Consider the following 13,931-nt stretch of genomic DNA (forward strand, 5'->3'; position numbering starts at 1 on the left):
AAGGAAGACAGGAAGGCACTTGGAAATGGGCAGATCACCTGTTCAGCATGAAAACTGAACCTGAAAATCTCTGAGGTGTTGCTATGAAAACGAAGAGAGAGAAAACCAGGATGTGTTGTCAAATTGGATAAGACTTTCCCTTTTCCATTTTAGCCCTAAACTTGCAAGATACGATAAACTGTTAATTATTGTGTGCTGATGAAGAAAAGTAGGGTTAGGTTCTGTGACAGGATGGAGAGTGCAGGGAGATAGTCTCTTGTGGAGGAAATTCCCCCTCCCAAACACACAAGAATACATTTTAAAGATCTGATTCTTCTTTTAAAGATCTGATGTTAATAGTCTCCTCTTTCTCATTTAACCAAAAATAAAAGCTTGAAATTTTGAAATGAGTTCTGGGCATGAGGATCTTGTGGGGCCACACTGATTGCAGGCCAGCGCACTCTTTTTGACTGTTAGGAGATAATCACTGCAGGTTCTGAGCCTCGGAGTGGTTTTAAGAAATGAATAAGAGAAAGAAATTTTCCAATTGGATTATAGTCGAATTGGGTATGGATCTGCCATTTATGGGAAAGTACCAGCTTATGAACTGGTTGTGTTCTTGAAAGTTCATCTGACTCCTGGAACAACAGCACCAGTAAAGTAAAGGGAAAAAGCAATAGTTCATTGATTGTTGTATAGTATATTCAAAAATTCACAGTCCAATGCTCTCATTTTAAGGAGAAATAAAATGGTTCAGAAAAGTTGATTATTTTACCCAAGATCATTCTGAGATTTAGGAACAAAGGTTGTTCTTGGGATTGCCCAGGCAGTCCGTTAACCATACTGTGTTACTGATGAGCAGGAAAGCAGTAAAAATAGTAATGGTGAAGAGCAGAGGGCTAGGAATGACTTCCAAGTGACTGGAAAGTGGAGGTGGTAGAGAAGGAAAACTCCAGAAGCAAGGGACAGGAAGGATGATAACTGATCTGGGTTCTATCCCACCTTTGGGAGCCAGTTTGGGTGTACGCTGAGTGGGGGCTTCCTACGTGTGAGGTTCTGGTCCCTGCTATTGCCCAGAAGATATGGAGTACAAGGAGAGAAATGACTTAGATGGAATCTGGGAAGTTCTTTTTAAAGTGTCAGCATCCCTCAGAATATAACTACTGTCTTCTCAGTCCCCTAGAATTCATTAATTTATTCATCAAATATCTACAGAATCCCTACTTTGTGCCAGGTATTGTCCTAGGCCACATGGCTATAGTAATGAATGGCACAGACAAGGGCCTTTTCATCTGGAGGCTGCTTTCTAGTGAGACAGATAAAACATAAGCAAACAAATACGATAATGTCCAATTATGTTAAGTGCTGTGAAGAAAATAATACAAGGTAATATGACTGTGACTTGAAGGATCTACTTTAGATTGGGTGGTCAGGAAAAGCCTCTTTGAGAAGGTGACATTTGGGCTGAGACCAAAGCCAGCTTTACAAAGAGCTAGGTCTGTGTAGGAGGCACAGTTCATATAGGATGCAAGGTCCAGCCTGGCAAGTTGAAGAGGCCCACAGAAGGCCAGTGTAGCTGTAACCTAGTGAGCAAGAAGAAGCAGATGAAATGAGGTCATCAGGGGTGAGGCCGGCCACACTAGATTGGTGCATAGATTGGTTCATTTAACAAACACTTAAGCACATATTGTGTGCAGAGCACTGCTGAAGATATACAAATAAAGCTGAGAAACCCCTAACTCAAGGATTCCATCCCCAGGAAACAAAATAAAGAGTTTAGTAGGGGTGGGTGATAGAGTTCTCAAAACAATTCTGCTACAGATTAGAAAGTGTTCTACTCCAGACAGAATCACGGTGCAGACATTACTACACTGTATCGCAAGGACAGGGGCTCTCCAGAGGCAATTATATCAACACAACCAGTCAGTTTACAATCTGAAGATGGGCACACACTAGACGTCCAAAATCATGGTAAGAAGTCTGAGGTCCCGCCATCTGCTCCCCCAGGGTAGGGAGGTTAAGTCATCCCAAAGATGAGTCACTGAGCCCACCTTTCCCCACCCGGTGAGCCTTCTCGGTCTTCGTGGGTGGGGCAAGGCCATAGGAATCCCCCAACCCGGGCCTAAATCTGTCGCACTCAGAAAACCCAGGCAGGGGAGCCGCGAAGACCAAGGTTAGCACCTGATTCACCGAGGGAGTCGAGGCAGGGTGGTGACTACTGGTAAAAGGCCCTCCGAGTCTCCCCAGGGGAAAAGATCTGCGGCAGTTTTGGTGACCCCATCCCAGGGGACCCGGCCCAGTGACGCGCTGCGGCCGGGTAGGGGCGGTGCTGCGAGACCACCAGACTCCGCCCCCGCCCGTCAGTTCATCTACCGGAACGCGCACGGCCGCGCCTCCCGAGGCTCGCACTGCGCGTGCGCCTTGGGTTTCGGCTCTGGCCGCGGAGGAACCGTGGGCCGCGAGGGGCGGGGCGAGCGGTTGCAGCTGCCGGGAGCCAGACTACAAGTCCCAGGGAGCCGACCAGGGAGGGGCCCTGGGGCGCACCAGGGAGGTGCACTGGCAAAGCAAGACCATTTCCCGGCAAGGGCGCCAGTTCCTCAACTCTGCTCGTCCGGAAGTCCGGGGCGGACGAGCAGAAAGCCCTAGCGTCCAGCCCGGCTCCCTGGAGCAAACCCAGTGGCCTGGACTTCCCTGATTATTATTGTTGTTGTTTATACAGCGAGCACGAAATTCTTCCCCAGGGCCTCCTCCCCCACCCTCCCTACCTGCTCCTCCCTCCTGTTGTAACATGTCTTTAGTGAGCCTGCGACCTCATTACCAAGGGTGCTAGAGTTCGCATTCAGCCACCATGGGGAATGGGATGAACAAGGTAACGTGTCTTTCTTTCATTTGTGCTGGTTTTGCTTACACTTTTCAGCCTTCCCCGAGGCTGGTGTTTGCTGGGCAAAGAGAGCCTTCGATGAGCGTCCCGCTCTCGCTCTTTGACCTTTCTGACCAGGTTGAGTTCCATAGCGAGTTTGACACTTGGTGCGCTTTCCTCTTGTGGCAGCGGGAGGGAGGGGCGGCGCGCCTGGCGTGGTGCTCGTGATGTTTTTGTTTTTGAGGTGCCCCCCATTTCCAGGCCTCCTACCGGCTTCTGAGTAAGAAATCCCCCGCACCTACCCTGCCGGCCAGTGTGCTCTGCGACTGAGAGCAAGTGGTGCCCGTTAAAAGCGTTGACATTTGTTCTGCGGAGACCTCAGCTGAGCTCAGAGGGGTTGTCTTTCATTTTCTCCCCTCCGCTCCACTCCCAAAGTCGGCTCTTGAAGCATCACCACCCACATTATTGTAAACTAGAGTAGATAGATGTCTTCTGTTATTTAATTTCCTGTTTCTCCCTTCTTCTTCTTCTTTTTCTTCTTCTTCTTCTTCTTCTTCTTCTTCTTCTTCTTCTTCTTCTTCTCTTTCCTTCTTTCCTTTTTTTTTTTTTTCCATGCGAACAAAGAAGTTGACAGAGACCTAAGTCCTGAGGTGTTACCGGGCAGGGGTGGGAGTTGTTGAGAAAACTGACTCAGATCTGATTTATCCTGGATTATATGGCTTCTGAAACAAGGGGAACCTGCTGGCTGGCTGCTTGTGCTGATTTTGCCTTACGGAAAATCCGTTTCAGTCTCTTCTTTTCGTCTTTGTTTTGGCCCCACCCTCTACTCTCCAGTTTCCCCAGAACCCTCTCCCCAGGTTGTGGGATAGTCTGTGTCTTTGCTGACAGTGGAACATAGCAGATTTTAGCCCTTGCAGTTGAGAGTTGCCTGGGGTTCATGTCACCCACAAGGTTAAGGATTTTGTGATCTGATACTGCTAATCTAAAGGAGAGACTTAAAAAACTTTTAAAAAGCCCTCACCAAGGAGAAGTACCTCTTCATAGGCCTTTAATGGTCTGCCTCCATTGTATTCCACAAACCCACATCTCCACACAGACTCAGCTTTCATATTTGGTGGATAACAGTGTCTTTCTTTTCTTTCCTTTTTTTTTTTTTTTTCTTTGTGCACTGGGGTCAGCAGTGGTTTGGTTCTTTCAGCTAGAGTGTGAAGAGGGATGGGGAGTGTTAGAAGTCAAGGTTGGGAAGAAAAGTTCAGTCAGAGGTAATCCTGTGTATGCAGTTTTTTCAACTGCCTATTTCATATTTATTGTGTTCTGCAGACACAGTTTATGGAAGAACTACTGTGTGATTTAGGCTTGCATATCTGAGGCTTTTTGGTAACCAGAACTGTATTCCTCGTGTGTATGTGTTTTTTCTTGGGGATAGAGGAGGGGGGTGGACAGTGATCAAGATTGGAAACAGACTATTTCTCTCTTGGATAAATATTTGCATTATGTCCCCATTAGCACTGAAATCCATCAGCACCATGAGCCTTCTGCTTGTTAAATAAAAACAACAATAAAGGTGCTTCCATAAATTTGTGGGCTCTTTTTGCCTTCCCACTAATTGTAGTCATACCTTAGCTTTCCTTTAATTCCTTATAGTTTTTTTCCACTTATGTTCTTCACTCTCCACCTTCTTCAACATTTAATTAGTAGTATGTTAATATTATAACTCAAAGAACATACTTAATACCCAAGGGTTCAAGATTAATTTAAGGCTGTTCAGCTAAAACAGTCATATTCATGATTTTTAACTTTCAAAGAAAGTAATACATTTCTTTTTGTTGTTATATTAACCATGTCGTGTTGTAAATAAAGCCACTATATCTAATGTGCTGTGCTGTGGTAGTTGTGAGGGCAGAGGGAGAGTATAATGGTAAATGACACAAAGGTTCTTCATAGACCCATTGGTATAGACCAGCGATTGAACCAACTGATGTATTTGTCTCCATTGCTACAAGCGAGTTTCCCATGAAATCCAGGGATAGCTTCATTTCCACTAGGCAGGATGCTTTTGGAGGACACAGAGCACTGAGGAAAGAAGAGACAATCAGCTTGGGCAGCTGGGTTATGAATAAAGTAAATCAACCTTGACAGACAGTGGGGGGTTAAGACATCAGAACCAGAGGGTCCTCACGTCCTGCCTATAATGGTAGTGCTTTCTTCATCCCAAATTTAGGTCAGTAATTCAGGTTGACCAAGATAAAAACATGCACATGGAGAAGCATTTAGAGTGGATTTCTCTGACACACTGCTCGGTTAGAGAGACGGGATTTTTGTTTTTAATGGGTTATAATAGAACTCTAAATTAATAAGACAGGATAGGAATTTCCATTATAGGTCCTCACCCAAAAGAGTAAGGGATTCAGACCCTTGATAGAGCTTTGTGTCAACTGGGAGTTTTCAGAGACTCCACAGAAACATGACATTTTCATGCAACAGGCTGTTTAGTTTAACCCTAATCCCACTAGAGATGTTTAGTAGATTGATCTTTAGCAGCATAGTGAGGCAGTCTGCATTGTGGCTATGAACCAGACATCTGGCTTTGAGTCCAGGCTCTGCCACTTACCAGTTGAGTGACTTTGGGCAGATGATTTATCCCTTGTGTAACTCATCTGTAAAACAGGGATGAAAACAACAGCACTTGACTTCATGGAGTTATGGTGAAGATCAGATGAGTTACTCTGTATGGTAAAGTCTCAAAATAGGGCCTGACACATCAGAAACTCATTAGTGATTACAGTTTTGGCCAATTCAGAGGATCTGTTTGGGTATTGTTTTAGTTGCCTGCCTTTCTCTCCTTTTTATGAATATCAAACATGAAGGAAGAGAAAAGGTGGCTTTTCCTATTTTGCAATTAACTTGGAGCTCTGGGGAGCTTTATCAGGTTATTTTTCAGAGTCTTTAGAATTCACTTAGGATAAACTGCCATCCTAGCACAAAAGAAAGACTTCCACTACCTTCACAATCAATGGAAACTAGGTTCCAAACCTATCATTAGGAATTTAGTCATGTTACTTAATATCTCTGAGGGTCCATTTCCCAATCTGCATAAAGAGAAAAGACAAACCTCCCAGGGTTATAGTCAGGCTTAGATTTTATATGCTATAGGCACATGATAGGAGGCTCAAAACTAATAGATCACAAATGCTATGTTCTCTTTATGTCCTCACATCTTTAACTGGCCAGAATACAGAAGCCTCATTCCCTTATATTGCCTGTGTAATATGCTGTGTCCACCTGAGACATGACATTTACCACACAAGAGACAGGAATGTATTGATGATAACATCTTCCATGAGGACATGGAATGTAAATAAAAACTGCTATACTTGAAGCAGTCAGAAGAAAATCTACATTGTTTAGTTCCTAAGTTTTCTTTTGCTCTGCTGTCAGCACAGAGCCCACTTGGATCCTCTGTCTCTCTGTCTCTCTCTGTCCCTCTCCCAGCTTGTATGCATGCACTCTCTCTCTCTCTCAAAATAAATAAATAATAAATATTAAAGAAAATAAAATGTGGCTAATTGCAAATGAGATGTGATTTAAGTTTAAAATACACACCAGACTTTAAAGAGTTAGTACCTAAATTGTAAACCATTTTATGAACAATTTTACATATTGGTTACAGAAATACATTTATGTGTTGGTTGTATATTATAAATATTCTAAATATATTTCAGTTAAATAAAGTATATTATTAAAATTGATTTCATCTGCTTCTTTTTACTTTTTATGTAGCTACTAGAAGATTTTAAATAATATATGTGGCTCACACTGTATTTCCATTGGGCCACCACTGTGGTAAAAGACAGAGGGGCAGAGGTATCACAAAGCCTGATATGGGGTATCTCTACCACTCTACTGCTTCATGGGTGTGATCTTGAACAAGTCACTTAATGTTTCTGAGCTTCAATTTCTTTACCTCCTTTGATTCATAGAGATGGTGGTTAGCTTATCTAGTCTCCTGATTTGCTTTAAAACAAATATGATGATACCTCCCCCAGTTACAACTGAAATTCTTGAGAGAAGCAAATGAGAATTCATTAGAAGACATTCCTGCAAACTGTAAAGTATAAATATGTACTGCTATCAGTATTCTTATATTTGTCCCATTAATAGTTATAATGATAACACTGATTTAGGAAAGCTCTGTTCTCCTAAAGATAAGGGAGTATAGTTGAGAATTTAGTTCAAGGGGAAAAGATCATAGACATGAATATGTCTCCCTAGGCATATGGCACGGTTCCTCAACTTCTACACTATTAACATTTGGACAGAGTCAATTTTTGTTGTGGGGGCTGTCTTATGCATTGCAGGAGGTTTAGCAACATTCCAGGCCTCTACCCGCTAGATGCCAGTTGTACCTTTCCCCAGTGTGACAATCAAAAATGTCTTCAGGTATTCCCAAGTGTCTCCTGGAGGGCAAAATCTCCCCCATTGAGAGCCACTGGCCTAGGCTTCTCCACTCAGAGGAGGTGTGTGTGATCTAGAACTAGATTGTTATCAAAAGGTATAATAGAGCCTTAAAAGTTAAGCTCTTTTTGTACAGTAAGGGTCTGGAAGGCTAGACACCCTTGTGCCATTAATGCTGCTGTTACCATGTGACAGCATCTGACTTGGCCACCTTCATAATTTGTTTATCTATCTATCCCCCTGCTTATAAAATTATATTATCGAACACCTGCTATTGTCAAGGCACTGTGCTAGAGTCTGTACTGGGAAGTGAATGTCAAAGACAAGAAGACCCTGCCACCCTGGCCCCAGGCAGCTTTACAGAGGACTACCTGTGTAGTGAATATAGCATGTACACAGCTGTACAGATAAAAACTATGCTGGTAATCTCTGTCTTTGGTCCTCTGTACTACCTTCTGGATATTTTTTCTTTTCAACGTTAAATTTTTATTTTGTATTGAAGGAAAGATGCTTAAGCCAATGTTCTAAGTGCATACAAGAGTATTCTCAGTTTCATCCTTTTGTAAATGCCAACTGGTTAAGTCCATGGCCAAATGGCATTAAGAAAGTCTGTGAAATTTAACCCTTCAGAGAATCCACCAAAGCTCTCCCACTTTGAAACCCAGAAAGTTCTTTCTGACTTAGGAAGAATTAAGATTCTCCTACCCCCCACCACCTTGTACTGCTGCCTGATCGGGAATTTTATCTCTTAAATCTGTTCAGGTGGTGTTCTTAGACTCCAATGGTATCCTGAAGCACTAAGAGAAATGTTTAAAAAATAAACTCAAAAATATGTACTGCCTTAGAAGTAATAAATATTGTTCATAAGTGCTTTTTTGTGGCTAAGGATTTGGTTTTATGTATTTCTGTATGGCTAGTGTTACTATAGTGTAGGCGTGAATGATATTGATCAAGAGGAGCCATTAACCATGGAGAATCTTTAGCATAGTCTCAAAGTATTTTCTGCAGGAGTCTGCTTTCATTTTATATTTGCAGTCTTTTATCAGAAAACAAGAATCTTTTTTGACTAGGGTAGTGCAGACAGCATTTTCCATTGCAGTTCATGCTGTGCTCCATCACCGTTTATTATCTCTTCATGTGCCAGACTCTGTCATAGGCTTTTGAGACAGAGGAGGGAACACAACAGAGACCTTCTTCAAGGTCAGTCAAAAAAGCAAGCAAATAATAAAACAATTTTAAGTACTGATAAATAAATTGAAGAAAATGACAGAGGGGTGTGATGGAGGGCGTCAGAGAGTTTAGTGGTCAGGAAAGACTTCCCTTAGGAGCTGTCATCTCATGGAAGACCTAAATGACAAGGAGCCACCCAGGTGAACAATGGGGGAAGACCATTCTCAGCAGAGGGAGAGAAAAATTATTTTCTAGGAGGCCCAAAGATGATTAGGACCAAACTGGTTCTTATTATTTTAGAGTCATAGAACATTCCCAAACTGTATATACACACTTCTTTCCTTGATCTCTGCTTTTCTTTCCTCCCAGTTGGTAATGATTTTCATGTCTCTGTGTTCTTGCTCCTGGCTTCAGCTCAGACTTCATGAATTAACTGACTAGTCAGCCACTTTGTCCCAGATGAACATTGTGCTCTTCCACGGTCTCCTCTACAAGCCATTTTTATGCTGGAAAATGATTGCATTTCATTGTTCTCTTTCTCTGTACTTAAGGATTACCAGCAACAATCATATCAGGGAAGTGGATGAGTCAAATGTTTTAAGTTTCAAGTTTGAATTATGAAGCTGACTGGAGTAAAATTTTAAATATTGATGGGGTTTTTATTCTTCTTGAAAACAAAAATGTAATTTCTCTCTCTGCCAATGGCCAGTTCTGCAGCCTTCCTTTATCTTGTTTTGTAATTCTATATGGAAGAAACTACAGAAATGGATTGAGCTATTCACTTTCTATTTCGAGCCCTTGAAACATTAGTTTACTCTCCTGGTCTTGAAAATGGAGTTAAAAGTTTACTGACTTATCTCTGTCACCTCTTTGCATATGTGGAATTTAAGAAACAAAACAGATGAACATGGAGGGGGATAGGAAGAGAGGCAGATCAGCAAACAGACTCTTAACTCTAGTGAACTAACTGAGGGTTGCTGGAGGGGAGGTGGGCAGGGGGATGGGTATTAAGGACAGCACTTATTGTGATGAGCACCAGGAGTTGTATGTAAGTGATGAATCACTAAATTCTATACCTGAAACTAGTATTACACTGTATGTTAACTGAAATTTAAGTAAAAACTTGAAAAATGGAATAAAAAGTTTAAATGCTTGCAAAAATGTGCATCTTAAATTATTTTTAGTAAGTTAGCTGTTTGATTTTAGTAACTTTAAGCCTTTGTCTGCCAGCTAAGCCTTGGCATCCCAAAGGCCTCCAACACTGGCCCCTATGCTACTGGTGTGGTCACCACAATCTCTGTGGAAACCTGTCCAGGACAGAAAGGTATAAAGTTTGATTTCTCAGGCTTTACTCACCATTGTTTTTCATCTCTCACCTTTTCTTGATTTGCCTTCTCCCACTCTATTCACGTTGTCTTTTTGTTCATTTATTCATGGAAGAAACATTTTCTTGAGTACCTACCAGTTAAGAGAGAATCGTTGAAGTTTAGAGAAAACATATTCACAAATATGATGCAGGCCACAGATAGAGGTCATCAACTAGATGTTCATGGGCTATATGCGTTTTATTTCTTCCTCACAATATTTAAGGTGTTGTTGTTGTTTTTTTTTAATGTAGTTGATAGCAGTTGAAAATTGGGCTTTTTTCCTTAAAGCCTGGATGCTGGAATTGGGGGTTCTGCTCTGCATCTTTGTGTGGTCACCTCTTCAGCTATGGGGAAGTTTGGGTAAAGAGCAGGCATGAGGCTGTGGCTGAAGGCATAGCAACCTCAGTCCTTGAAGGTCTCTTTTGATGAAGTGCCAGATTTAGATTTCATGGTGATAGCTACTTGGAACCCTGAGAAGGTTTTAATCTGAAGAGTTTCATACTCAACTTTGTGCCTTGGAGGGAGGTTGAGGATTCCTTTGGAGGGATAAGTCCAGAGGTAGGGAGATCTTTAGGTGGCTGTTACAATAAGTTAAAGGGGAGGCGCTAGGAAGCTGAAAAAATGTACTAACCAGAAGTTTCAAGAGTAGCAAATAAATTGGGGAGCTATTGAGGAGTAGAAGTAAATCTTAATGAGGTGCTAATAGAGTCCAGAGGAGGGAGGAATCTCCTGTCAGAGTGACCTCTAACTGATTGTGGGAGTGCCAATGGTGCTGCTATTTACAGGGTGGGTAGAACTTTGCTAGTCTGTGACTTGCCTAAAGGTCTGTGCAGCTCATTTGCATTTATGCATTTTGTCTGGATTGAAAGGCCTACATCAGGGGCTGTGATTGTAAGCAACAAAGACACATGTGGTTGCTTTGGGTATAATAGGTAGGATGGCCAGGAAGACCGGAGAACCAAATTGAGGCTACCCTACCAGAAGCAGATCCTAAAACTTGTCTGGGGAGAGCATTTCTGAGGCTACCCCAACATACTGCTGCTGCTATTGTTGGGCTCCAGATGCGGTACCAGCCTTGTTGCCCCTGTTGTAGGAGAGAATGCCCTGGATTATCTCTGGTTTCCAGTCTGGAGCAGCTGTGGAGACCTCTTGCACTTAGCTCACATTTCCATGTCATAGCAGCAAAGGCAAATACAAGCAGATATCTGGTATTTGCAGTTTCTGTAGTAAAAGCTAGGCTGTGCTTCCCACCACTCTAAAGTGTGGGTGGGGGGGGGTGGATTCCTCAAACATAAGAAAAGGCTTCCATGGCTAAGAAACCAATAAAATAAAATAATCGTCCATTACAGTGTTTATAGTTTTTTACTATAGCGAAAGGGAATGAGGGACCCGAAATAGGGACTATTTCTCTGTTTAAAGAGAATATTGAGAACAAAGAAATGTGATATTGCGGGGTAGGACCAGTAAGGCATAATAGGAAAATGGGGGTTACTTGACTTGGCTACATATTACTGAGAAATAGGGAAAATCCTTCAGGGGTAAGTTGGAACCATCCTGTGGAAGCCAAGTTGAAATTTTCAGTTTAAATTCAGTTTTGGCTTTCTTTTTCTAGAAAAGAAATGTTTTGCTACTAAACGTTATCTAGAAAATGACCCAGTGGGAATATGACATTTAAAAATTAATTTGATGGGACAGAGAAGTTAGTTCAATGGATACTGCTCTAGCCTATTTATGAACTGAGGCTCTGGTCTGGGGTGGGGTCTTTGGGCCAAGGAGCCAAGACTCTTCTGGGACTTTGTAAGTCACTGGGGAGAGAGAGGCACTAAGGAAGGGAAAGGGAGGTACTGTAGTGGGAATAGCCTCTAGGTTTTCACTCTTGGTGACTAGGAAAAGGTGACATCATCAAGAGACTTGAATTGATCATGTGGGCAGGAAGATAATGTTCAGTTTTAGATAGGCTTGCAGGGGGAGTGGAAACCAGACTGGAGCTGGCTTCAAAGGGACGGATTTAGGAATCATAACATGGGGGCACTTGGGTGACCCAGTCGGTTAAGCATCCGACTCTTGATTTTGGCTGGCTCAGGGCATGATCTTGCAGTTTGTGGTTTCAATCCCCACATTGGGTTCTGCGCTGACAGTGCAGAGCCAGCTTGGGATTCTTTCTTTGCCTCTCTCTTTCTCTCTGCACTCTTCTACTTGTGCTCTCTTTCTCAAAATAAATAAACTAAAAAAAAAAAAAAAAAAAGCAATCATAAAACCATGGCTCTTAGAGCAAGGAAGAGAGGTGATCTCATGTCCTTGCTTTATTTTATTTAAAAAATAATATGAAATGTATTAGTTTATTTTAGTAGAGAAAATAGTAGAAGTACAGAAAAAAAAGAAAAAGAAAAACTGGGCCATAAGCTTTTACCCAAATAACCCCTCTTGACTTGAAAAGAAAAAAAGTTGGGGCACTGGGTGGTTCAGTCAGTTAAGTGTCCAACTCTTGATTTCGGCTCAGGTCATGATCTCATGGTTCATGGGATGGAGACCCATACTTGGGATTCTCTATCTCCCCCTCTCTCTGATCCTCCTCTACACATGTGCACATGTGCTCTCATTCTCTCTAAAAATAAACAAAAAAAGAAAAGTAAATTGAAATTATTCTTTCATGCAGTTAGACCATCCAAACCATATAGAAAAGTGCAAACAGAAATACAAGTATCCCTATTTGGTAGCTATGTTCTGTGGTTCCTCAGCTTGGCAACTTCTCTACCCCAGCACAGAAGCTAACCCTAGACCTGTATTGTTGTGTTCCAGCAGGCTGCCTTGACAGTGCCACAGTACCTTCCCCCTGCAGTGACTTGCACAGATGCCATCAATTTTTAGCAAGGCAGCTGGTTGTCAGGAAAATGCTCAAAGAAGCCTATGCATGTGAAGAATGTTACTACATGCTGCTTTCAGCTTTCTTGATGGGAGTGGATAAAAATAGGGAGTGTGAAGCAAATGGGGCTGAGCAGGGTATGGGGTGGTAGTAGTACTGACAGGAGAGTGTCACCAGGGCACCAAGGGTCTGCAGTGGCCAGTATTCTGTATGCACTTGAAAATCATGTCAGCATCCAAAAGCAGTGTCTATATTTGGATTTCAGCCTCTTCATACAAAGTAATTCCAGACAAGAATTAGCTTTGTATTTTACAAAGTGGGGATTTGCATGTGAAAATCCCTGTCCCTGGTTCATATCTCAGATTTACTGAATTATTCTATATGGAGGCTGGGGCTAGGGCTTATTCATAAATCTGAATTTTTAACAGCTTCTGTTGATTCTGATGGATTGTCTTGTTTGAGAACCACTGCCTTAGGAGAAGTAGATATTTTGGAGCAAATGTAGGTTCTTATTAACGTGTACATTTGAACAGTTGATTCATACATTTAGTAATTCTTTGTTGAATAGAAACCATTGACCGAGCCCTGGGTCAGGAGCTGGATATACAGCAGCGAGTGAGAGGATGTTTGCTGTCCAAATAGCTTTTTAGCCTAGCAGAGGAGACAGACCTTCACCTAACACTACCCCTGTGACATCATCACTACAAGAGAAGTACTGAGGAAGGACTATGGGTGCTGAAACTGGGGCCTATGCCAGACTCTGGGCTCAGGACAGGCCTCCCCAGGGTATGAATCAGCGCTGAGACCTGAAGGATGAAGAGAGTAGGAGTATAGCTTCTAGATTTGGAAAGAGCATGCACCAAGACCTCAGCAAAGGGAGGTTTGCTGGAACTATGCAGGGGATGTTTACGGTGTTATGAGAAAAGGAAGAGTAGAGGGGGAAGGGTAGGGAGGAGTGGTAGAGGGCTGGGGGCCCTTGGGTTTGAGGCTGGACTCTCAGAATGCCAAGGAGAACTGAAGGGCTTAAGTGAGCAAAAACACATGGCTATCTGTGAGGATCTGTAGTGCGATTCTGGTCTTTAAAGTCCCATGAGCTGATGAGCACCAACATGTGGGCAGTCATAAGCTATTTGTGAATGCTTCCTAGTGACTGTGGGCAGGGCCAGAGCCCTGGAAACAAGGATACAGGGTCATTTGTGCTGTCCATCTAGGAAGGTGCCGGGAAGTGGATATGGCA

The 13,931-nt window shown here is 42.6% G+C and overlaps 1 protein-coding gene across 2 annotated transcripts in view; it reads left to right on the forward strand.

Moving 5' to 3' along the window:
- Positions 1–2,510: 2,510 nt before the first annotated feature.
- DUSP22 (dual specificity phosphatase 22) overlaps positions 2,511–13,931 on the forward strand; it is a 65,091-nt gene continuing 53,670 nt past the window's right edge. The window contains exon 1 of one of the 2 annotated variants that reach the window (XM_039222098.1): positions 2,511–2,848. In XM_039222098.1, the coding sequence (XP_039078029.1) occupies positions 2,828–2,848 (21 nt within the window). In that variant the 5' untranslated portion in view covers positions 2,511–2,827. The remainder of the gene's footprint in view (positions 2,849–13,931) is intronic. The other variant, XM_039222099.1, reaches the window with a different exon arrangement.

This window comes from Hyaena hyaena, unplaced genomic scaffold, assembly GCF_003009895.1.
Source record: "Hyaena hyaena isolate Hyena2069 unplaced genomic scaffold, ASM300989v1 scaffold_1063, whole genome shotgun sequence".
In the NCBI taxonomy this organism is placed as follows: Eukaryota; Metazoa; Chordata; class Mammalia; order Carnivora; family Hyaenidae; genus Hyaena; species Hyaena hyaena.